The sequence below is a fragment of the Trachemys scripta genome, chromosome 15, assembly GCF_013100865.1.
Source record: "Trachemys scripta elegans isolate TJP31775 chromosome 15, CAS_Tse_1.0, whole genome shotgun sequence".
In the NCBI taxonomy this organism is placed as follows: Eukaryota; Metazoa; Chordata; order Testudines; family Emydidae; genus Trachemys; species Trachemys scripta.
In genome coordinates this window covers 19765717-19791370 of record NC_048312.1, presented here as the reverse complement: position 1 = coordinate 19791370, position 25654 = coordinate 19765717, and the positions used below count along the sequence as shown (strand labels likewise).

The following is a 25654-nucleotide window of genomic DNA, read 5'->3' as shown; positions in this document are numbered from 1 at the left end:
TATTTTTGGCTGCAACTTTGCTGAACATGTGATCACATATACATGAATGTACTGCACCATATGCAAACTCAGAAGCTCTCACACACTGAAAAACATACACAGTGAGCTGTGTAATGCTTCCAGCCACCACAGCCTATTACCATCCATCTTAATTTCAATTTCTTAAAAACTGCATCCTGTACATATTTCCTTCTCAGTAACCAACTGGAATTTTATGGGGTTTTTAATTTACCCTGCAATATTTAAATTCTGGCCTTTCTACCTATATATGCAGCTGACATTAAAATGGCACTCTTTCAAATGTAATTAAAATTAGATCACTCCTGTATTAGATCAACTCCTACATTGTGGCAGTTGCCAACAGCCAGTTAGGGGCTAGTCAGTCACTCAGGAATTGCAGGGACAAAGGAGTGTCTGAACCTCAACTCCTGAACATGCCTCCTGTGCCAGAGGGGAGGACAGGGGCGATATATGCTACTATGCTGCCTCTAGAACACCTATGGTTCTTCTCATATAAGAGGACTCCTCAGGTCAGGTAAGCCAGCTCAATGGCTGCTTTATGCTGGAGGAGCGTAAAGCAGCTCTGGTAGGGATAAGAATCTGACCCCAGGAGTTCTAGGTCTTAGTACCATTTTTAAGCATAGTCAAACTGCCTCAGAACCATATTAATTCACTCTCTTGAAATATATTCTTCTTCAACAGAAATGTAATTTATGGTGTTATAGATCAGGGTTTTATTTTTTAAAGCAGTTAAGGATTTTTCCAAAGAAACAGGAAAAATGGGGGGAGAGAGGGGAAAATATTCAAAATGGAAAGAAAAGACTAAACTTATGGCCTCACTTTCCCTGATCAGGTGTCCTCTGCAGCATGGACGAGACTTTCAGCAGGGTGTTGTAATCCTTGAGCTGAGACAGCACATTCAGCAGCAAGACAATGGAGCGGTTCATATGAGATGCAAAGCTGCCCGGGCGGTCAATTTCATCCACGGGGATTCGCCAGATTCCCTGCAAAGAAATCAAGAGAAGAAATCTCTAAAGATGGATCCATGGTAAAAGACAGAACAGAAAACTAAAAATATGGACCAGGTTCCTCTGCATTCTGTGGATACTGTTTCAGCGTGAGATGGGGTACAATGAATGAACTAATGCAATGGTTCTTTAAATAAGGAAATTTGGATAAGGAACAGAGTCTTACAGAATCCACAGTACACACCTTAGATATATTTGCCAATGAATTCCTGAAAAAGGTAAGAGAAGGTTAAATATTATGAGGGTTTTTTCTGAACCTCACCTAAATTCAAAGGTTTTAGTGTTTTGGTGTTACAAAAACCAAATCTCATTATCAAACAAGACAAGCTAGCCTATCCTTGGACGCGCAAATAACATTTTTCTGATCTAATTCAGAGTCTCTCAACTGTCAGCCAGCTATTGTAGGAGTGTATCTTCAAATAGATTGTTAGCATAAAGGCTTCACCTGTTTGGTGGTTGCCAAGCATTAGCCATGGAGCAACCAACCTTTGGTCTGGTACCAATAATGTGATTCCTTATAATTCAGTTTCCCCACTAGCAAATTTTAAACACACTTGTGCTCACATCCTGAACTCTTAACTAAATCTCAGGAGCCAAAGGAATCTTTGGGAAAGACACTGGCGACAAATGGATAGTTATAATTAAATTATGACCAGTCAGCATTGATTTTGCAATGCTTAACAAATCTGAGGGGACTTTTCCCCCCATATTAATAAAATGTGTTTAAGATGGATGTTAACCAGATTTTAAAAATTATGTTCAAACAATATCCATACATCAGTAGTGGTGGCAGAGATCACTGACTGTCTCCATCTAAATAACAAATACTACTGTTGCTATGCCAATACCAACTCTCCCACTATTTCCCTTGTTCAATGACAGAAATTCTCGAGGGGTATATCTGCAGACTGGAATCCTCATCTTGACCATGCCGTTTAATAAAGTAGTAGGAAGAATCTCATTAATTTGAGAATACCTGCTAAAGAGGTGAACCCTGCTTTCCAAACTTGTCCAGAGAGCAAGACTTACAAATATTTAATCTTTCATGCTTGTTTAAAGGTTTTGTTTTGCTAATTTTAGCTGTACTCTAAATGTGAGCAAAGTTCTTTAGAATTTATTACAAGGTGGAAGTGAAGAAACGGATTACAGCGAAGAACACATGATAGCTGAACATCAAAAACAGCTATGTAAAAAGCCTGTCCACAGTAGGTCTGCCTCCTACTCCTTTTTGGTGAATTTGCTGTTCCACCCCATATAATTTATTTAAACATTTGTAAACCTCTTATACTCCCACCCTATTATTTGGGGGCCAACTTCCCATGTTTTCAAAAGAGAAGCACTGAGTAGAGCTATGCACAATGCACAGAGGTTGTCCTGCAGACTTCTCTTGCTTTCCACACTGCTCTTCTTTCCAGCCATCTTTTTTTAATATCAACACTTCCCCATTCTTCCTTCTGCTTCTTCCAATTTTATCAGCAAACTTCATCCCTTTATTACAGGTTACTTATTGCCGTAAACAGAATAGTAACTACAATTGTTCTGAGACCAACCTTTGTGGCACCAGAGGTGGGCAAATTTTTTGGCCCGAGGGCCACATCTGGGTATGGAAATTGTATGGCAGGCCATGAATGCTCACGAAATTGGGGGTTGGGGTATGGGAGGGGGTAAGGGCTCTGGCTGGGGGAGCGGGCTATGGGGTGGGGCCAGAAATGAGGCGTTCAGGATGTGGGAGGGGGCTCTGGGCTAGGACAGGGGGTTGAAGTGTGGGGGGAGGGAGGGGAAGGGCTCTGGGATGGGGCTCGGGATGAGGGGTTGTGGGGGCAGGAGGGTACTTCGGGCTGGGACCAAGGGGTTCGGAGGGCAGGGGGGGCGGAATCAGGACTGAGGCAGGGGGCTGAGGCATGGGAGGGGGTCAGGCTCCAGGCGGTGCTTACCTCAAGCAGCTCCCGGAAACAGCGGCATGTCCCACCCTCCAGCTCCTATGTGGAGGCGTGGACCTCACTCCCTGGGGGGAGCGTGAGGGCCGGATTAAAATGTCTGAAGGGCAGGATGTGGCCCCCGAGCCATAGTTTGCCCACCGCTGTTCCACCCTCAACTGCTACTTTTCACAAGCACCCTCTATGTTTTGATAAAACTGTGCTATCAAGCAGCTCACTATCTAACACTTATTGACCTTGTAGATTAAAAGTGAAATATTACGTTGAAAGCTTTCTGAATGCACAAAATAAGTCTGTAGAGAGAAAGGTCTCTTGGTTGTAAATATTTTTAAACTATTAAAGCCCTGTGACTATGCTTCTTGGCTTCACCTGGATGCACTAATTCTAAAGAGGATACACAAAGAAGCAAGGTTATAATTAAACTGGTTCCCACCAAATCCTCAAAGGGTTAGTTGACCTCAACGATGGCAACACACAAGTAGATAAAAACAGTCTTCCCAGCTGAAGCAGCCCTACACGTCGATTTACTGTTCATTTATAAATTAATCATACACAACTCTCTATCTCATCTTTCACTTGCATTATGTAGCTCACTCAGAGCAAACTTTAGGACATGACACCAGTAGACAATGCTTTCCCCCAGCTTCTTCCCATCTGCCCAGTCAACATTTTAACTACTTTCCCCCACACACTGGGTATCAGCTGGAAAGTTAGAGAATAACCATTCTACAGGTCTCCAAGGACTCTTTGTTTGAAAACTAAAGTGCGTGGCAGGATTACCACACAGTAAACTATTTTACAACATGTTAGGATATCAAATCATCTAACCAAAATCACTATCGGGAAAATAACTTTCAGGCAGCATTAGCCGCTTGTGGAGAAAGGCTCACCTCCACACACTTCAAGCCTCCAGAATGCTCAAGTTCAACTGAGCACAGTTTACAGTGTTTCATTTCTACAGTTATGGTATTACCATATTTTGGTACTGAACAAGTAATAATGTACTTTGTACAGTCCTACCTACATACAGACAGATGTTACTGTGATGAAGAAAATAATCCAGGTGCCATACTTACCTTTAAACTCATCTCCTTTCAATGTTCTACAATTACAGGGTGAGAAAGAGATTGAAAAGGAAGATTCCTCATCAGCTTTTGCACTGACTTTTCATCACTGTCTTGCAATGAACTATACAGCTTCATACAAGTGCACTTAATTAACTATGACTACTCCCCTATGCTATCTACTCATCTTGTCTTCAGACCCAATCGTAAAGCATAAAGGAATTTGCCGTTAAGAACCAACTACCTTGCTTGCTTTCCTTCAACTGTACTTTTGCATTGTGATGGGAAAAAACACCAGATGTTTAAGCAGTCAACCAGAATCCTACCAGGGCCTCCAGCTGAAGCCGAATCCTGCTCAATCTCACAGTCTGAGCTGAGTTAAAGATACATCCTCATCCAGAGTACTCCCAGAAGAATCCCACACATATACACAAAGAAGGATCTAGCCAAGCCTTCCCTGGCTGTCATCTATCTCCAGGGAAAACGTATTTCTGAATTCAGAACACAAGAACTGCAATAAAAAAAATCTGCTATTTTTAAAAGCCTATTTTTCAGCAATCAAAGAAGCTGGAACTCTTAACTAGAACAAAACACACCATATAGAAGCACTTGCTGGAGCTGCCATGGAACCAACTGGAGAGCAGACAGGAAAAAGTTACTCAGTCTGACTGACATACCATTAAGTTTTCACATCATTTGAAAAGTACATTTTTTAACCAAATGTGCCCTTTAATGTACTCAGACTTAACAGTTCAGACATTTCAGACCCAGCAGAGACTGACAACATTTGCAGTCCTCTTCAGGGTTTCTATTACTTATCATCACTATCCAGGTCACTTGACAGAGGTTCTCCCATCCAGTCAGTCACTGAATGGAATTTATGTTCAAAACACCACTCTGTTGCACAGCTTCTGTGTGCTGGCCACCATTCTTTCAGCCTTAAGGCTCTCCTCCCTTCTGTTACAGCCAACAGAGCTGTTTACATGAAACCAAGAGAAGGAGTGAGAAGCTTTAAAAAGCTTCAAATGCCTCCAGGGTCCCAGAACTCCAAACCTTCATAAACAAACACTCTGCTCCCTCCTAACAAATTTTACAATTCTGTTTTGCATTGTTAATAAAAATCTGCAGCTAAGTGAAAATCTGAGGACAACATAAAATAAACTGAATTTTACATCAAAATAAATACCACAAAGAATACTGTATTGATTGCATTGTTCATTTTCACATTTATTTCAGGCTGCTTCAGAATTTCCATTGGCTGCAGAATTCAGCACTGAAGCAAGAGGGAGGATGTTGCTGCAGTATTCAGTTCCAGCTTAATGCAGGGTACATGAAGGCTTGTGGACAGGATTCAGAAAGTATCCATTGTGCCCATCTCAGCCATTCTGAAAGCAGATAGGCAGGGAGTGCTAACTGCTCCATGCTGCTTACCTTAAAATTTTTTGAGGGAAGGGATTCCCCAGGGATTAGGAATATCTCTTTGGGGAGAAAAAGCGGACTGTCCTCAACAAAATGAGGCTTCTGTGGCTTTCTACTGACACTATACAAAAGCACTCTAACAGATTAAATATTTGAGAATTCTGGGCACAGAGCAACCTTCTCAGTATGCAAGTTACTGGTTTAGCTATAGGATTTCTGTTCTTGGCAACAGTTCTTAAACGAAAGGAGTGACCCCATGTCACACTCAAGATGTTCCATCCAGTTGTGATGAGCAATCCCCTGAAACAATTACACTGTAACTATAACAGAGTCAGGGCCTTCAAGTTTCATTAGGGTTGTCTCTCCTGCTTCCTCCATGAACCTCTCAAGAGCGCAAATCACTCCAAAAGGGGGCAGAGACAGGGTCATGACCCTTTTCCTGCATTGGCCCACAGAGGAGCACATACACATCAGGTAGGAAGGAAACATACTGGACTCCTGAGTCAAACAGGCTCTCTGACCACAGTTCTAGGAGATGTTTTTCTTAAGGTATTGATTATATAAACTAAGACACAATAAAACTATTAACTAAACAAAGCAACCCGAGAGAGCCCAAATTCACCTAAAATGAAAGCAGCTAAAACAGATAATGACAAGCTGTTTGGTGCTGACATCGGAAATTGAAAATCTGTTCCATTTCAGCATGAGATTACAGAGTATAGGAAAAGTAGAAAGGATGCTCTTTCTTCACACATCTGTCCTTTTCTAGCAAGGGACAATATTCCTTCTGAATATCAACCCCTGGTCCTGCAGATTTCTATGGGTGAGCAAGGAAACTTGTTCTTCTCATTTCCATCTCTCATACCATCTTAACTGGCATCCTCTATCCAGAAGTTACTTCTAGTATTTTCAGAAAGAGCAGGAAAGAAGAAAAAGAATTCACATTCAAAGCTTTTAAGAGAGCTAATAAAATTTACAACAGCATCCAGAGGGAAATGCATATGTATTTCCTCAGACAAGGTGGATGAGGTAATATCTTTTATCGAACCACCTTCTGTTGGTGAGACAGACAAGCTCTCAACCTTGCACGGAGTTCTTTTTCAGGTCTACATTTCCATATTTTTCTGGTATTCATTTCCGTCTCTCATTTACGTTTTACACTATTTGTTTACAGCCACCTGTTTCACTAAGCACTTCTCTTATCCTCAACTAGAAGGCTGTGTTCCCCATCTGGAACTCTTGATGATGCCTGGGATTAATCTCCAGGCAAGTGGAAATCTTGTGAAGACCCAGAATGCACAAAAGAGGGGCAACCCCCCACCTCACCCACAATTATAAGAACATACAGACACAACACTCGGGGCAAAAGAACAGACTAACATTAGTCAACCTGCATAATAACCTTGCCAACGAAAGCACACAGTCCATGGACTAATCAAAAGTCCATAATAATACAGCAAACCAACTCTAGATGGAGGGAAGCTATTGACTAATACTGCAGCAATTCAGATCTACACTGTTCTTCATTGCACAGCAGCTTAAAGTCTGGAACTGAACTCTCTTAACCAAAAGGAGTGGCCTCTAGTTGCATTAAAGATGCCCCTGTCCACTTATGAAAAGTGTGGGTCATCTCTGTGGACATTAATATCCTAAAGCTACTTTTTAAAATCTACTTCTAGCATGAAGTTTCCACAACGCCCCCTCTTTGCTTCCCCATGACATCTTTTCACAGTAAGATCTTCCCACATGATCTAGACCAAGACAAGACCTTGGATTCAGGGGCTGGAGAGTAAAGGAGTCAGGCTTGAGCTCTGTGGATTAAATGGCTGTATTTTCCCTTCTATAGTTCAACCCACTTCCTTCAGCCAACAAAGTGCAATATAGGGTAATAAACAGAAGTATCCTTAATCCTTGTTAATAGGTGTTGCACCATATAGTGTGGGTCTTGAAGACATCAGTGAGCTTGCTCCAAGAGCGATAAATTCCTGCTGGCTTGGAGAGCAGAGTCCTCAAGGTCTGAATCTCTGGTCCACCTAATCTTTCTTGATAAAGTAACATTTCTCTCTAATCCTTTCTTCTAGTTGCATTGTCTCCTGCGGCAAGCTTTTCTTATAGTCATCTCTCCTTTTAGCTCTTTCATATTTTGCATATCTACTGTTTCTCTCTCTTTTGATCCTCCTCTTCCATTTGCCCCTATTCCTTTTCATCTATTTTGCAAACCAGATCCACTTTCTGTAATATGGAAATACAGGTGGGTGCAGCAGAGGCAGCGAAAAAACTGGAACAATTCTAGTGGGTATATTAAAAAAAATATTATATGAAGTTTTACACCCCACCCCCCAGGTTGTTTTTTTTTTTTTTTTAAATAAGAACTCTCCTGTTTCCTCTGGGTAATGATTCAGAGAAGGCTTGCCAACCCCTCTAGAATGTTTTAGAAAATTTCTTCCAATTTGCCATTTATCTTCCTGATATGGAAGAGCGAGAGAACATCAAAAGTGCCATGATACAAAAGATGGCATTTGGTCAGCCTGTGGGAGGGGAATAGAGGACATAGCTAATTGCCCCTCTTCCTCGCATTTCCTTTTTAAGAACTCTCAGAACTGGACTAGCATTCCATATCCTACCTCAGATCACAAGCAGTACATCCATAGCTACATGTGTAAGTACTGCTACTCTTCTACTTTTACTCACAGTATTTGGAAGACTTACATGTAGAAGGCCAGGATTATGCATAGCCCAGTAGCATTAATTCTGAAGAAGAGCTGCCGGACCAAAATGGTGGTGTGAAAAAAAAATGCTCAGCCTGTCCCCACATCAAAGTGTTAGTGGGAAGGAAGTAGTAAGGGAAGATGACAGAGAACCTACACTTGGAGCTTTTCTGTTCCAAACAATAGCAATTTTTTAACTTGAGTTTTAAATTTAATATTTTCACTTCCTAGAATTAACATAATTTTACAAAGCTGAACACACTGTTACTGTTTATAGGGAGTTAGATTGGTTTTTACCACATGAAAAGCACACCCAAACTATCTGTTCAAAGAGTGTGTGTGTGAGAGAGAGAGAGAGATCAGAAAGGGGGGGGGGGGGGGGGGAAAGGGTCAGAAAATATGAACAGTCATTTCCTCCTGAATAAGCAATTATCTAAAACCAGAAATGCCTTGTTAAGATGATGAGTTAAGGGTTCAGGCAAAATTAGTGAAACAGAAACTGAGGTTTGATAGCCTTTGTGAATGTTGGCTTTGGTCATTTGCCAGTTGAGATCTAGGGATTTTTTGCTCACAGAAGGAGGAGACTGGAGTTTTTACTCAAAATGTTCCAACATCTAGTTCAATTTCAAAAGGATCTCAGCAGAAATACTATAATATACTCTTTTCATGGAAATGCACTAGATCAACAAGAGATGGGGACCATGCAGCCATTCTGTTCAGTGGCTTCTGTGGAACAAAGATCAGGGAAAGGAGGAAAGGAAAAATAATTCACCTTGTGCTGTAACTTCAAGTGCTGTCCCTGTGGGAGCTCCACTTTAGGTCCATATGCGCCCCTGTGCTTTTGGTCAGAAATTTTTGGTAGCAGTGTACCTTTTGCCTGTGCATGAGCACTACAGATCCTCATGCCCCATAACAAGGCTATATAGGGCTGCAGAGGCGGACCGCCTTCAGTTCCTTCTCTACCGCAAAGCCCACAGAGGTGGCTCTGAAGCAGAGTGGAAGAGAGCGGATAGCGGAACACACAACGAGGGACACATCTTGAAGAACTCCAGTTACTGCACAAAATGAGTAATCTCTCCTTCTTCGAGCAGTGTCCCTGTGGGTGTGCCACTTTAGGTGACTCCCTAGCAGTACCCCTTTTAAAGAGGTGGCAGCTTCAGAACAGAGTCCATCGCTGAAGAAAGAACTGCGTTGCCTACTGCAGCTTCTAATCTTGCTGTATGAATTAAGCCACAGTGGGTGGAAACTGTGGGCACCGAGGACCATATTGCAGCCCTATAGTTTTCAGCAACTGGAACATCTTTGAGTAGAGCAACAGATGTAGAATGTGATCTAGCAGAGTGCGCAGTCACTTTTGGGGAGGTGGAACCTCAGGATACCCATAACAGGCAATAATGCATCCAGAGAGCCCTTTAGAAAGCCTCTGAGTGGAGACAGGCATTCCCTTAGCCCCATCTGCAGTGGAAACAAAGAGTTTAGGGGCTCTTCTTGAGAGGACTCGTCCTGTCCAAGTAAACAGCTAACAGGCTCTTAACATCTAGAGCAGAGGTTCTCAACCAGGGGTCCAGGGCCCCCTGGGAGTCTGTCAGCAGGTTTCAGGGGTCCTCCAAAATAAACCAGAGAGCAAGGCCAGTGTTAGGCTCACTGGGGCCCAAGGCAGAAAGCCAAAGCCTGAGCCCCGCCATGTGGGGCTGAAGCCAAAACCTGAGCAACTTAGCTTCACGGGGCCATCTGTGGCTTGGGGCCCTGGGCAATTGCCCTGCTTCCTCCCCCCTCCCCCCCAACACCAGCCTTGGCTTTTAATCTACTGGCTATGCAGAGAAACAGTTGCTGTGGCACAGCTGGGCCACGGAGTTTTTATAGCATGTGGGTTGGGGGCGGGGGGAGGCTCAGAAAGAAAAAGGTTGAGAACCCCAATCTAGAGTATGAAGAGCCAATTCCTGTATAGACTGATGCCACTTAGAAAAAAATGGAAGATGAACAGTTTGGTTGATAGGAAATTCAGGGGACACTTGGATGAGGTCGCAAAGATATCTTCTCCTTGGGGAAGGAAGGAAAGGGAGCATCTGCCATTAAAGCCCCCATCTCCCTAACCCTTTCTGCAGAAGTGATGGCCACCAAGAAGGCAGTCTTCATAGACAGATGTAGCAGCAAGCATGTAATTAGTGTCTCAAAGGGCTGTTTCATGAGAGGTTAAGAACCAGATTGAAATCCCTATGTGGAGCAGGGGCTCCAATCTGAGGGAAAAGATTGATAAATCCTTTGAAGAATCTCAGTGTGGTTGAATGAGTGAATACCGAGCAGCCTTCTAACGATGCTTGGAAAACTGTTATTTCCGCTAAATGAATCTTGATGGAACTCATAGAAAGGCCTGATTTTTTTAATTCCAACAGGTAAACCAAGATTGAGGAAAGAGACAACTGGATAGGAGAAAGATGGCACTGGTTACACAAAATGTTATATTTTCTCCATTTTCGAAGGTAAGTATGCCTAGAAGAATCCTTTCTGCTATTTAACAGTATCTTTCGTACTTCTGATGAACATGTGGTCTCTCATCCCAAGAACCATTGCAGAATCAGGCTTCTAGTTACAGGACATTCAGATTCAGATGAAGCCTCTGATCTGCATCCTGAGAACAATCAAGGTTTGATCAGGAGCTGCCACGGATGGCGAGAGGCGAATTAAATGGGGTAAGGAAACCAAACTTGTCTTAGCCAAGTTGGTGCAATCAAAATGACTTTGGCTTGGTTCGGTCTGATCTTGATAAGGAACTTTAAGAGCAATGGAGTTGGAGAATATGCATAAAAAAGACCCTTTAACCATGTAATTAGGAAAACATCTTCAGATCAGGAATGAACCCCCATCTGAAACAGAATTTCCTGCGCTTTGTGTTGGCTGCCATGGCAAGAAGGTCAATGTCTGGCAATCCCCAAGATAGGAATACTTTGTTGAAGACTTGAGAGTCCAACTCCCATTTGTAATTTAGGGAGAAATATCTGCTCAGGTCACCTGCCATGGTGTTTTGTACACTCGAGAGGTAAGAAGCCGAGACGACCATCCGATTGGCTATGCAGCAGTTCCAAAGCTTTATCGCTTTGGTGCAGATTGAGGGGGAATGCACGCCACTTTGATGATTAATATAATACATGCATGCTATGTTGTCTGTCATGATCTTGATTTTGAGTAGGGGAAGGAAGTGGAGGCAAGCATTTCTGACTGCCCTTAATTCCAATAGATTGATGTACAAGTGCTGTTCCTGTTGTGACCATTTGCCTTGGACAGTGTGAGGCATCAAATGTGCTCTCTATCCAAGAGGGAAGCTTCTGACATTAATATGATTGTATGGGGATTCTGGCTGAACAGGATTCCTGAACGAACTTTGGATGGATTAATCCACTAGGTGAGTGACTGTAGGACCTGTCTGGGTACAGATACATGCTTGCTGAGACTGTGGGTATGTCTACACTACGAAATTAGGTCGAATTTATAGAAGCCGGTTTTATAGATATCGGTTTTATACAGTCGATTGTGTGTGTCCCCACATAAAATGCTCTAAGTGCATGAAGCCGGCGGACCGCGTCCACAGTACCGAGGCTAGCATCGACTTCCGGAGCGTTGCACTGTGGGTAGCTATCCCACAGTTCCCGCAGTTTCTGCCACCCATTGGAATTCTGGGTTGAGATCCCAATGTCTGATGATGCAAAACAGTGTTGCGGGGGGTTCTGGGTACATGCCGTCAGGCCCCTCCCTCTCCGTCAGAGCAACGGCAGACAATCAATTCGCGCCTTTTTACCTGGGTTACCTGTACAGACAACATACCACGGCAAGCATGGAGCCCGCTCAGCTCAGCTCACCGTCACTATATGTCATCTGGGTGCCGGCAGACATGGGGCTGCATTGCTACACAGCAGCAGCCCCTTGCCTTTTGGCAGTAGATGGTGTATTATGACTGGTATCCGTCGTCGTCGTCGTCCTCCAGTTCAATCATAGGCACCTGGGCAGACATGCTTTGTCTCCTGGAGACTCAGTCCTGCCGACAGTCCTATTGAACCATCTTGACGATGATGGCTAGCAGTCGTAGTACAGTATCTTCTGCCAAGCACTTAGAAGATGCCGAGGGCTATCAGTCATGCTGCACCGTGTGCTGCCAGCTTAAGATGTAAAAAACAGATGGACCAGATTTGTTCTGTATTCATTTGCTTCCCCCTCCCTCCGTGGTCACCTGTGCTCTCCACGCTGGGTAAACAGGAAATGAAATTCAAAAGTTCGCAGGGCTTTTCCTGTCTACCTGGTCAGTACATCTGAGTTGAGAGTGCTGTCCAGAGTGGTCACAATGAAGCACTGTGGGAGAGCTCCCAGAGGCCAATAACGTCGAATTCCGTCCACACTACCCCAAATCCGACCCGCAAAGGCCGATTTTAGCGCTAATTCCCTGGTCGGAGGTGGAGTAAAGAAACCGGTTTAAAGGGCCCTTTAAGTCGAAAGAAAGGGCTTTGTCATGTGGACGTGTCCAGGCTTAATTCGATTTAACCCTGCTAAAGTCGACCTAAACTCGTAGTGTAGACCAGCGCTGTGTTTATTGGGTACATAAACCGTCTGAGCCATTCCTGGAGACATCGAAGATGCAATCTGGCATTTTGTGTCATAAAAAACACAAGCTGCCATGTATCCCAGAAGTTACAGACATGTCCTTGCTGGAACTTGAGAGCTGAGCTGCACTCTGTAGAAGATTCTTTAGAGCAAGAAACCTGTCAGAGAGAGATAAGCTCCGCCCGTTATCGAATCCAGATGCATTCCTATAAAGAATATTTGTTGTATGGGGTTGTCAAGTGGCTCAAGAGCATGAGTATCAACCGTAGGGTAGACTTAAGAAGCAGGGCACACACCCAAAACTGGTTGTGAATTCTATACTTCGATTTCTCCAACCATGTTTCAAGTGAAAACTCTTCAGGCACTTTAACAGCCTAACCACAGAGTCACAGGCAGTCCCTTTGGATACTCCAGTCTATTTCACCACCTAGGCAAGCTTGCCTTTATGATAGATGGTCCCCAAAAATCACAGCAATATTCAGGTTACTCCCAGTCTCACAGGACCAGTCACTTACGCCAGGTCAATTGCACCCTATATCTTACACTAAAGACAAAGCTTGTAGCCAATCCAATAATAAACTAACTAAAGATTTACTAAGAAAAAGAAATGAGTTATTTACAAGGTTAAACCAGGTAAACATACACACACAAATGAGTTACAGTCTTAGTTTTCAAAAGGTAATAGAAGCTTCTATAATAAGCAAGCTCTATATGTCCTTTGAGGTAACTCAGGCCAAGCACTGGGGATCTTTTGCTTACACTTAGTAACCCTTGCCCCTCAGACTCCAAGCAGCATAGTTTATTCTTGATAAGAGATTTGTATCCCCGTTCCCCCAAAGTTCAAGCTGACGGGATAAGTTTACATGCATGTCTCCTTTATTCCTGGGCGCTAAAGGGGGGAGAGGGAGAAGGGAATCCAATTAACAAAGTCTTTGTTATGTGATGTTCCACAATGGCTCATTTGGTTTCAGTGGGTCGTCTTGGTGGGCAGGACCTAACACCTTCTGTAGGAAGCCTGCATTTTACATTAATTAGTGCTTCTTTCCTGTTTGATTACTTACACAATCACAAAGGATTACAATGCAAACACTTAATGTCACCTTATAACATGGGGACAGATGTTATAAGTGAGATTAATACATTCAGCATCCTACAAGTGTTTCATACTACATGTTCCATTCTACTCATCTGATGAAGTGGGCTGTAGCCCACGAAAGCTTATGCTCAGATAAATTTGTTAGTCTCTAAGGTGCAACAAGTACTCCTGTTCTTTTTATAAAGACTAAAAACATTCTTATAAACTTAACATCTATTTTAACAATACTAATACACAGGTGAGCCACACTGATTTCCAGCTATGTATTGGTCAGTGTTCAGCTGAGGTCTCGGGGCCTTGGTAAGATCTGTTTAAAGAGCTGGCAAAAGTTGTTTGAACTGCCAATCATTCCTCCTGATATGACTGACCCTTAAGGAGCCAGTTGTCAATGTAGGGAAAAGATTTATTCTTAGACAACCTAGGTAGGCAGCTATGACCACAATGATTTTTTAGAACAACCTTGGGGTGGATGACAGACCGAAGGGTAAGACCTGGTCCTGGTAATGATTGTGATTGAAAGTGAAATGAAGAAATCTTTTGTGAGAAGGATGAATTGCTACGTGGGAGTAGTCTTCTTTGAGGTCAAGGGTTGCAAACCAGTCCCTTAATTCCAGGGAGGGAACTGTAGCTGCTAGGGACGCCAGCCATTCTGAATTTTAGATATCTGACATGCTTGTTCAATTGTCTGAGATCTAATATTAGCCTCCGACCCTCATTTTCCCTGGGTCTGAGAACATATCTTGAATATAACTCTTCCCCCCTGTCCTGAAGTGGGACTGGCTCTAGGGCTCCTAGACTTAGGAGTGATGAGATCTCCTATGTTAGCAACTGCTCGTAAGAATGGTCCCTAAGGAGTGACAGGGAAGGAGGTTGGAAGGGCAGAGTGGAAGGAAATTGGATTTTATATCCTGAAGTAACAGCCTCCACTACCCATTTGTCTGATGTTATAGTCTCCCAGGCTTGATGAAAGAGAAAGAGGCAGTGTCCAAATTGAGGAATGGGGGTTGTCTTGTGCAGCTGATAAAACCTGGTCATTGGGTAGTCTGGATTCTCAACCAAACCATCAAAACTGGCATTTGGACAATGTTGCAGACTTGTATGAAGCAGTTGAGGTGGTTGCAGGCTTTTTCTTTGCAAACCTTGACCTCTTAGCCAGCGGCTCCGGTAGCCTACGGAAGGTAGAAAATTGAGCCAGGTTGGAGCTTTGTGCCAATTGAAACCAGCTATATTTCCATTTATTTGGAGACATCTCTATCCCTAACGACCTAAGTGTTGCCCTACAGTTCTTTAGGGTATGAAGAGAGTTGTCCATGGAATCTGCGAACAGCTTCTGACCATTGAAAGGTAAATCTTCCACAGTTGTTTGCACTGCCTGTGGAAATCTGAACAACTGAAGCCAGGAAGCTCACCTCATCGCTACTGTTGAGGAAGTAGACACAGCTGCAGTGTCTGCTGCACTAAGTGAAGATTGAGTAAAGAAATACAAGGAAATGACAACAGAAGGGATCCAATGTTTGAAAAATAAGAGGACAACAAGCTTGAAACAAAGAAGTTCTATAGTTTAGTCCAAGGATAGAAGAGCTAAAGGCTGGCAATAGATCTCAAAATGGTACATCTAGTCTCACTCCCCAAAAGACAGTATTTCCATCCCTATGGAATAGCAGCAGAACAATGCACAAAATGGGGAAAAAAAGAAAAATATAAGACAGATGTGTTCAAAAGGATGTGGAGAATGATACAATCTATGGAATGTCCAACTGGGCCAAGATAGGCAGCCATTTTAGGCAAAAAAAATGGGAATAATTGTTTTGCAAAAAAAATCAGCTAATGTTCAGGTGGATTTGATCAGAGCAATTAATAGAAAATGCTTGATTAATTTATGCATTAATATATTAATTATAATTAACAGCAATGATCATTTATAATGTGTTAATGATAACACTGCTCTACAGCCAAAATGCTTCTGAAATAAATGTAGTCAAACTTTACTAATTCTGGGCCACTGAGAACGAAAATGATTCTTAAAATTGTTGATTGGCTCTAGTTTTCAAGATATGCTATTGGGTCAGTATATATGACCCTTGACTTGGGAATGGCAGAGGATAAGTGAGTTATAAAGGGAAGGGATCTCAATTTAAACCAGAAATGACTAAAATACATCTTTGACTGGATCTATGAATAAATCTATGACTGGGTTTGGACAGTACTTGGTTTTTAGGCAAAACAATGAATGATGCAATCTGAAGCTGGTATTGCGTCATACATGATATGAATTGCATCATGTTATTCCTAGAAGTCATGGATGATGCAATCATAACGAAGCTTACATCACTCTGCTGAACAAATTGCCCTATATCAGCTCTAGAAATCATACAGTGTCGTGCTCTCTTATTTGTCAGTGTTTGATTTTGCAAAGGGACACATTTCTGTTTATCCAAAGTGAGCAGAGATGCCTCGTACTTGTGTGAACAGTGCAGATAACTTCTGCTATGTTTGTGGTGAAGTGACTTGCATCACAAAAGTGCAGTATAACCACTATGGTTAAGAAAGCCTATCACCTTTATTTTGGCTGCAAAATTGGAGATCAGGACAAGAGGTGGGCCCCACACATATGCTGCAACACTTGTGCAACAAATCTTCGCCAGTGGTTGAACAGGAAAAGGAAATCTATGCCTTTTGCAGTGCCAATGATTTGGAGAGAGCCAACAGATCATACCAGCAATTGTTACTTCTGCATGGTGCCTCCAGTTGGGAAAGGTGTGCCAAAGAAGAAAAAAGTGGACTGTGCATTATCTAAACATTCCATCAGCTATACGCCCAGTACCCCACGGAGAAGGACTGCTTGTTCCTGATGCACCAGAATCATCACTCTGACTCATTTGAGTCAGACGAGGAAGAGGATGAAACTTCTGGTCCTGAACCATCAATGTCACAGGACCCACATTTTCTCCCATCCTCCTCTTCTGAACCACACCTCATAACACAAGGTGAACTGAATGACTTTGTCAGGGATTTGGAACTACCCAAGAGTTAGGCAGAGCTGTTGGGCTCCAGACTACAGCAGTGGAATCTCCTGGCAGGTGATGTTAGGGTTTCCATGTTCCAGTGATCGTCAAAAGGATCTTATCCCATTCTTCTTCATGGAAGGTGATCTTGTAGCCTGCAACAACATCGATGGTGTGATGGCAGCCCTCAACATCGTTCACGATCCAGATGAGTGGAGACTATTCATTGATTCATCGAAGACAAGTCTTAAAGCTGTTTTACTGCATAATAGCAATGTTTTGCCATCAATTCCAGTTGGTCATGCAATCCATATGAAGGAAACCTATGACAACATGAAACAACTTTTGAGGTGCATAAACTATGACCAACATCAGTGGCAGCTTTGTGGCGATTTGAAGGTTGTTGCTCTCTTGCTTGGTCTGCAGACTGGATACACAAAGTACTGCTGTTTTCTCTGCGAATGGGATAGTCGTGCAAGAGATTCCCACTACATCAAGAAAGATTGGCCACTCCGACAGTCATTGGAGCCTGGGAGGAAAAGTGTTCAGCATCCACCACTTGTTGAATCAAGGAAGATTTTGTTACCACCCTTATACATCAAGCTGGGTCTGATGAAGAACTTTGTCAAGGCCATTGACAAAACACAAGCAGCTTTCAAGTATCTCCGTGGAAAATTTCCAAGGTTAAGTGAAGCTAAGATAAAGGAAGGTGTCTTTGTTGGTCCTCAGATTCGTGAACTTCTTCGAGATGATGCATTTGACCATGCACTGCGTGGCAAGGAAAAGACGGCACGGAAAGCCTTCCAGTTAGTGGCAATAAATTTTCTCGGAAACAACAAAGCAGACAACTACAGGTTGTTGGTGGAAAACCTCCTCAAGGCATACAAAAGCCTTGGTTGCAACATGTCACTAAAGATACATTTTTTGCACTCTCATCTAGATTTTTTTTCCACCAAACTGCGGAGCTGTGAGCGACGAGCACGGTGAGCGATTTCACCAGGACATTGCAACAATGGAGAAATGCTATCAGGGCAAATGGAGCCCATCAGTGCTTGCGGACTATTGCTGGACAGTGACAAGAGATGCTCCATTTAATGAATACAAGAAACAAGCCAAGAAGCGCCGAGTAGACACTGAATAGGACTAAACTATGTACATAATAGTTTTTTGCCTTTTGTTTCATAATACATTTTATTTATATAACCCTTTTGCTGATTTTTAAAGTGTTACATAAACAGGACAGGTGAAATATTATCATGTAAAGCAACCATAAACACATGAAAAGACCTAGGTTTACAATTTATGATTAAAACTCTATCTACACAATGTACATAGACATAAAATGTAAAAACTTAAATATCTTAGAAACAGTAGCCAATCAGTTGTTTTAATTGTCATATTTGAATTCAGCACATCAAAATACATAATAAATAGGACATTTTATCTCTGAAGCAGACGACTTCTCAAAAATTGTAGACCAGTATAATAAATATATTAATAATATAGTAACAGATCAATTTATTTATTTGTTATAAATTTAGCTTTATACCAGGTGCCTATCACCATCATATCTAGACATATTTCACTGATTCACTGAAACCATCCAGTCTTAGTGCTATTATACTATAGGTAAAAGAAGAATTTATCAGCATGAAGAACAGTGTTATTCATTGAGAGCTAATGTGACTTTTTAATTTGAACCTTTGAATGACACAAAACCCCTCATCCTCGAACACTGCAATGTAAGTATCGCACTATTAGGGGGTACTTCTTCCTATTATAATGGTCAATCTAGCAAACCAGAAAGCGTTCCCTCACATGCGATTTGAAGAAACTGTCAAATGCATATTTTATTACCTTGAATATGAGTTTTTGACATGCTATTTAAGCTACTTAATATAGTACACAGGCTGTAACAGAGAGAGAAAATTTCACCAGTGAAATGACTAAGAAATTCCTGTGTACTGGGCTGCCAGAATGCCTAGAAGAGTCATCTTTTACGGAAGCATTCCAGGTAGGGTTTTTGGTTTTGGCATGCCATTTTCACACCCCTCCCCTCTGATCAAACAAAATGTTCAATCTAAGGTGAATGCTCTTCCCCCATCTGCCAATATCCTGAATCCCTACATTGGAGCCTGTATGGCCGGGCCTGCTTTGAACCTCTCAATTTACAGAACATCCTCTGCATAACTGTGAGCACTCCAAGCCACAAAGTTAAAGAGGCGCAAGATTAAGAGTGTCAGAGAAAACAAAGAAAGCATTTCAGGTGATGTTACAGAATTCGTTATCAGAACTTTTCATCTCTTCTGTATGCTTGTATAAACATATCACCAAATTGGGCTCCGATCCCATCAGATATACAAGCCAAATAGGGTTGGGTCAAGTCAGTACTTATACGGGAGGCCTCAGAGGAAAACTCATGTACTGTAGAAAGCGATAAGCATTCAGTCACTGATGCTTGAATCAGTTCTAAAGGAATGCCACAGCAACAGATTATGACATAGCACTGGAGAAGGTCTCACCCCCTTGGATAAAACACAAAACAGAGGTCCAGACCACTTGTGGTTAGCTTCTACGGCAGTTTTCATGAAAGAAAAACATTTATACGGCATCCTCCACAACAATGTCAGAGAGCACCTTATAACTAAACTCAAATTATCAGCACTTTGAAACAGTTACAAACTGCACAGGTGCTGGTGTTCTGGCTTAATTCCAACCTAACATTTTGCCTGCATAAAAACATCTCTCCCTGTAATTTAAGTTTAAGTTTAACCCTTTGGCTGCTCTTATTTCCCAGAGTTTGCAGTGCCCTTGTAGAGCTGTTGCCCTCTGATTTTAGAACATTGGACAGGGAGCATCTCTTTGGGGCTCTTTCCTCCTCACTCACTCCAATCATTGTGGGCATGCAGTTTCTCTTGACCGAGAGGGAAGCCATGAAAAAATAGTCTCTTGACAAAGCTTGGCCCTGGTGCAGCATGGACAGTTAGATCCTGTCTATGCTACAACTTCTAACATGGTAACTGGGTCAGGAGACAGCCATGTTGCAACCAGCTCTGACCCTGGTAAATAGCTATAGCATTGACAGGTCCCGAACAAAACTAATCATTTCAGCAGGTTACCATCAGAGTACTTAATAAGGAAGTCACCCAGACAGTAGCATGTGAACACCCCAGCCTCCAAAACCATAAGACAGGAGTTATTTCTGCAGTTCACTGCTAAATTTGGTAGCAGGTTGGGCCCTTGGAGCATGCCAAATAGATTTCACCAAAGAAATTGTGATATGATTTACAAACACAGAGGATTCTTTTTGGGGGGTGCGAACTGGCATTAGGGTGGTTATTATTATTATTTTTTGGAATTTATTTTTTTTTTAAATAAAATAAAAATGAATGCATTTATTATTTAGCAGGACCACAAACTATGAAGTGTTATTAATAACAAGCAATATGTAACAAATCAAAACGTAGCTATCCACTATTAGAGCCACCGATTTTTGCCATTGGGGTTTCTGGAAGGAAATGAGGAGGACCTGTCCCATGGCCAGTGTATAGGGTATATGCAGGTTTGCAGGGGGGATATAGTGGAATATGAATCCCTTTCATCAGTGTAGTCTGAACAGAATTATTTGACAACTGAATTGATAGTAAATTATAAATAAATTTCCTCCTATTCTTGTGTTTCAACAGAAGGGAAAATGAGGGCAGAGGTTAGTGGAAAAGCCTTTTAATCTTGAGACAGAATCTTTGTCAGGAGGCTGTGACTAGGGCTTTCTATTCCTCTTCTTTATTGCCAAATTATTAAAGATGCACATTTGTTCACAGATGAGTTTATTCATATTTGAAGGTCAGAGTTCTGTCTGAGGTTTCAAAATATGGTAGAAGATTGATGGTGATGTGCATCCTGGATTATAAACTGTTAGCAGGAATAAGCAGGAGGAAGAAGAGGCTTATACAAGATAGATAATGAGAAACAAATACCTACACATTAGCGATTAGGAATAAGAAACACACACACAAGGGTAACCACTGTTAGAGAGGAGTTAAGTCTACACAGAAGCATAATCCCCTCCAATAGCTAAAAATCTCTACAGAAGTTTGTACATTCCAACCTCGCCAAATGTACTTTTCAGAAGGGGTAGGAGGCTATTAAATCATTTCTTTTACCTCCTTCTCCACTCCCTACTAAAATGTCTATAGAATATTTCTCTTTCCTGTCAAGCAAGTCAAGGCTCCAAACAGAAATCTTGACTACTACACAAAGCAAGCAATGTTGCTTCTATTAATGGCTATGCATCCCATCACTAACCTGGAAATATTTTTTTCTTTGACTCTGCTGCAATTACTGCAGTAGACACCAAAGAGTTCTCTACAAGAGAGTTATTTATTGTGCTAGTCCAGGGGTAGGCAACCTATGGCACGCGTGCCAAAGGTGGCACGCGAGCTGATTTTCAGTGGAACTCACACTGCCCGGATCCTGGCCACCGTTCCGGGGGGCTCTGCATTTTAATTTAATTTTAAATGAAGCTGCTTAAACATTTTAAAAACCTTATTTACATACAACAATAGTTTAGTTATATATTAGACTTATAGAAAGAGACCTTCTAAAAACATTACAATGTATTACTGGCATGTGAAACCTTAAATTAGAGTGAATAAATGAAGACTCAGCACACCACTTCTGAAAGGTTGCCGACCCCTGTGCTAGTCCCTCCATTTTTCAGCTACTTTATCAGACCTACTAAAAATCAAAGAAAAATCATGTCCTGACACTGTTCCCATTTATTTGGTTTTCCAGGGCTTTGTCCATAACTAGGCATTAACAAAAGGCTTTTTATCCAATTAGGGGATTTGGTGAAAATCATAGAATCTCTGGGTTGGAAGGGACCCTCAGGAGGTCGTCTAGTCCAACCCCCTGCTCAAAGCAGGGCCAATTCCCAACTAAATCATCCCAGCCGGGGCTTTGTCAAGCCTGACCTTAAAACCTCTAAGGAAGGAGATTCCACCACCTCCATAAGTAACCCATTCCAGTGCTTCACCTCCCTCCTAGTGAAAAAGCTTTTCCTAATATCCAACCTAAACCTCCCCCACTGCAACTTGAGACCATTACTCCTTATTCTGTCATCTGCTACCACTGAGAACAGTCCACATCCATCCTCTTTGGAACCCCCTTTCGGGTAGTTGAAAGCAGCTATCAAATCCCCCCTCATTCTTCTCTTCTGCAGACTAAATAATCCCAGTTCCCCCAGCCTCTCCTCATAAATCATGTGCTCCAGACCCCTAATCATTTTTGTTGCCCTCTGCTGGAATCTTTCCAATTTTTCCACATCCTTCTTGTAGTGTGGGGCCCAAAACTGGGCACAGTACTCCAGATGAGGCCTCACCAATGCCAAATAGAGGGGAATGATCACGTCCCTCGATCTGCTGGCAAGGCTCCTACTTATACAGCTCAAAATGCCATTAGCCTTCTTGGCAACAAGGGCACATTGTTGACTCATATCCAGCTTCTCGTTCACTGTAACCCCTAAGTCCTTTTCTGCAGAACTGCTACCTAGCAATCGGTCCCTAGTCTGTAGCAGTGCATGGGATTCTTCCGTTCTAAGTGCAGGACTCTGTACTTGTCCTTGTTGAACCTCATCAAATTTCTTTTGGTCCAATCCTCTAATTTGTCTAGATCCCTCTGTATCCTATCCCTACCCTACCCTATCTACCACTCCTCCCAGTTTAGTATCATCTGCAAACTTGCTGAGGGTGCAATCCAAGCCATCCTCCAGATCATTAATGCCCAACTCATGTAAACAATGAGGACTGCCTAGCAATTTAGCTAAAGTTAACCACTGTTTGGTAATACTGGAGAGAAAGGTAATGCAAAGTAGTTATGCTTGAATTATCCTAATTACAATAATGCAATGCACAGTATACACAAGGGATTTTCAAAATTCAACCAGCAGCGATTTTACAATGGCTTCATCTGGCACAGGGCAGGACAGTGACTCAGTTGGCTAAGCGGGAGAGAGCATTGTCTGCTGCTGTTTGATTTCTGGGATACTGTCAGATGGGAACAGTATGCATGTCAACTGACAGAATACTTATAAATGTGTGGGGGAGTGCTCAACTCACACAGTATTTTATGTCCCTTGGAAAAGGTAAAAACAAACCCACAACTGATGATTCCTAATTGGAACATGCTGTTGAGGCTAACTAAAACAGTTCAGGATGTCAGCTTCAATATGCCCCCAATAAAAGAGGTACATCTTCCAGACTCCAGGGTGATAAAGATGTTCGGAAACAGATGCTCTAATTTAGGGATCTGCTTTAAGTTAAATAATCCACAGCAGATACACACCTTGCAGTACCAATAAGCAAACACACCACACACACTATCAAAAAATTAGCAACATGAAGATGTTGAAGCCAGTGCCACAATTAGCAGGTGGCACTTGCTTCATTTACATTAGAATTTATTGCAATTAAGACATACAAAAGAAAGCTCAAAAACTGTAAACATATGACCAGACAAAGCTGACTGATTTTAGCTAATTGCTAATTAAACTGGAATCCTCTTATCCTCTTTCCTTTCAGATGACTGAAACTGTGACTGCTACAGTTCAGTACTTTGTGCAAAACAGATGCCGAATGACAGTGTTAGGTCACTGTTAAAAAGGGGGAATCTCCAATGTGAGCATGACAGTCACAGTCAAAACAGCAGAGTGCACACTAGAGATCACAGCTGGGTTGCTCTGTGCCAGACGTTGTTTTACAGGGCATACTGCGTCTCCTCTTCTTCCAGACGTGAAAAACTCCCATTCTAAGCTCCAGGTCTGAATTGAAAATGATGGTGCTAAATAATTCATCCTATTCAGAAAAAAAACAAAAACAAACCACTCCCCACCCAAACTTAATTCTTGATTTCCCACCCTCCCATCCCTTTGTAGATTTCTCTGTATAGCAAGCAAGACTCTGCTAAAGCCTTTAATAGAACATAAACTGAACTACTGAAATAAGTGCTTCCCAGCCACCACAACAAATGTCATCAGAGCACTCCCTGCCTCTTTATGCAGCTAACTGACTGCACATAGCACTGTGGAGAAATCTTCGGGGCACACACAGATCTCCCTTCCCCCATCCTCTCTCCCAGCTTTTTAAGGGAAGGGATTCCCCGCCATATCCACAGGTAATGAATAGCTAGAAGAGGGAAGGTATTACTAACCAGAGGCAACTAGAACAAAGATGGGTTAAGAAACCTGAAATGTAAATAAGCTAGTAGTTATTTACATTAGAGGGTCATAAAGAGATGGAAAAGACGTTAGCAAAGCATAAAATCTCTTCCTCTCCTACTGCAGGTTATAGGCTCCCATGAGAGGGCATACCAGACACTAAATTTCTCTTCTCATATCATTTTCTTACCAAACATTCCAAATGTCTCTCTCTGTTCTGAACAGCAGTTTCCCACGTCTCCTTCTGTCTCTAACACAGGCGTACGTAAATAGCAAAACATTCAGGCTAAAACCAGAAGCACAAACATATTCTCTCGCTGCTGAACAGGACATATTTCTCCCTTCTGCCTTAAACATACTCGCAGCGGCACATAAACACCATCTCGATACAATGACTCTGCCTGGCTCTCAGCCTCTCTTCCCCTCCCCCTCGTGGGTAAGTTTCGCTCCAGCCTCTTCGTTGTCACCTTCACAACAAGTTCAGGCGAAGGAACACAACAATCGGGGAAAGGAAAAGCCCCAGCGGCGGCTCTCCTGCCCTAATGAATTGCGGCCATACAAAGGATTCGCTCCATTTCCCCTCCCCCGTAATCAGTGCTATTTATAGCCTTCAAAATAAAGGCACTCCAGCAGCAGGGCAGCCCAGCAAAAGCCCTGCGTCTGGGCAGGTAACTCACCATTACAAAGGGAAAGGGCACCTCCAGAGCTGGGTTTTACTTCACCCGCATGTACAGCCAGCCATAGTGCAATTAAAAAGTTCATTAAAATCCCCCAGGCCCGCCGAGGGGGCTTGCCAGGCGCTGTGTTTGCAGGGAGAGGCGCTGTGGCTGAGAAGCGGCGGCGCCCCCAGGGGCTAGGAGAGACAGCATGCCTCTGCCAGACACTCCGCTTTCTCTTTCCGAGCCCTCCATCGCACACCCACGCACCCCTGCGCTCGCTCGCTCTCTTCCCCCCCGACCCCGGGCTCCTCCAGCTTTCGTTAGTGTGTGTGAGTCGCCGTGGGTTTCTCTCGGTGGCTTTTTTTTTTTTTAAGGCAGCCCTGAGGTTGAAGGCGGCCAATCACGTGGGACTTTAAATCCACCCACTCATCCACCCACACAAAATGCACTAAACAAATCCAACCCACCTGACTGCACAAGCAGAGCGTACAACTGGAACTCGGAGTGGTCCAAAACAACACAACAAAAAAGAAACTACACTGACAAACACAGCCTCGTACCCACGGTGTTAACCGCCCGTCTCTTTCCTGTACTCCCCCTCCCCTACTTCTCACATACTTCCTCTCTACATGGGAGTAGATCAGCCTCTGGAAACCACATACCTTAGATTTCCTGCTGCATGTTTTTTTGCAACGTTTGTTTTAAGGTGGCCGGAGAAAGTATGTGCAATGCGCACTAGCTGTAGACCTGCTTGCTTTAATATTAGGGAGCATGTTTATGCTTGGCAGAGGATATTAGACCAGAATCTTACTCAGGGCCAGCTCCAAGGGGTCTGCTGCCCTATAGCAAATGAGTAAGCATTCACCCCCACAGATATGCCCACACTGATACGTAACAGCTATCTGTTCCCCATCCCTCCCAAAATATCCCTTGAC

At 42.7% G+C, this 25654-nt stretch overlaps 1 protein-coding gene across 8 annotated transcripts in view; it reads right to left on the bottom strand.

Moving 5' to 3' along the window:
* CABIN1 (calcineurin binding protein 1) overlaps nucleotides 1-25654 on the bottom strand; it is a 236290-nt gene that overhangs the window by 83074 nt on the left and 127562 nt on the right. For all 8 annotated transcript variants that reach the window (XR_004648280.1, XM_034791361.1, XM_034791366.1 and 5 more), the window contains one exon: nucleotides 841-1004. Coding sequence is in view for 7 of the 8 variants with exons in the window: in XM_034791361.1 (XP_034647252.1) it covers nucleotides 841-1004 (164 nt within the window). In the remaining variant the exon portion in view is untranslated. The remainder of the gene's footprint in view (nucleotides 1-840; nucleotides 1005-25654) is intronic.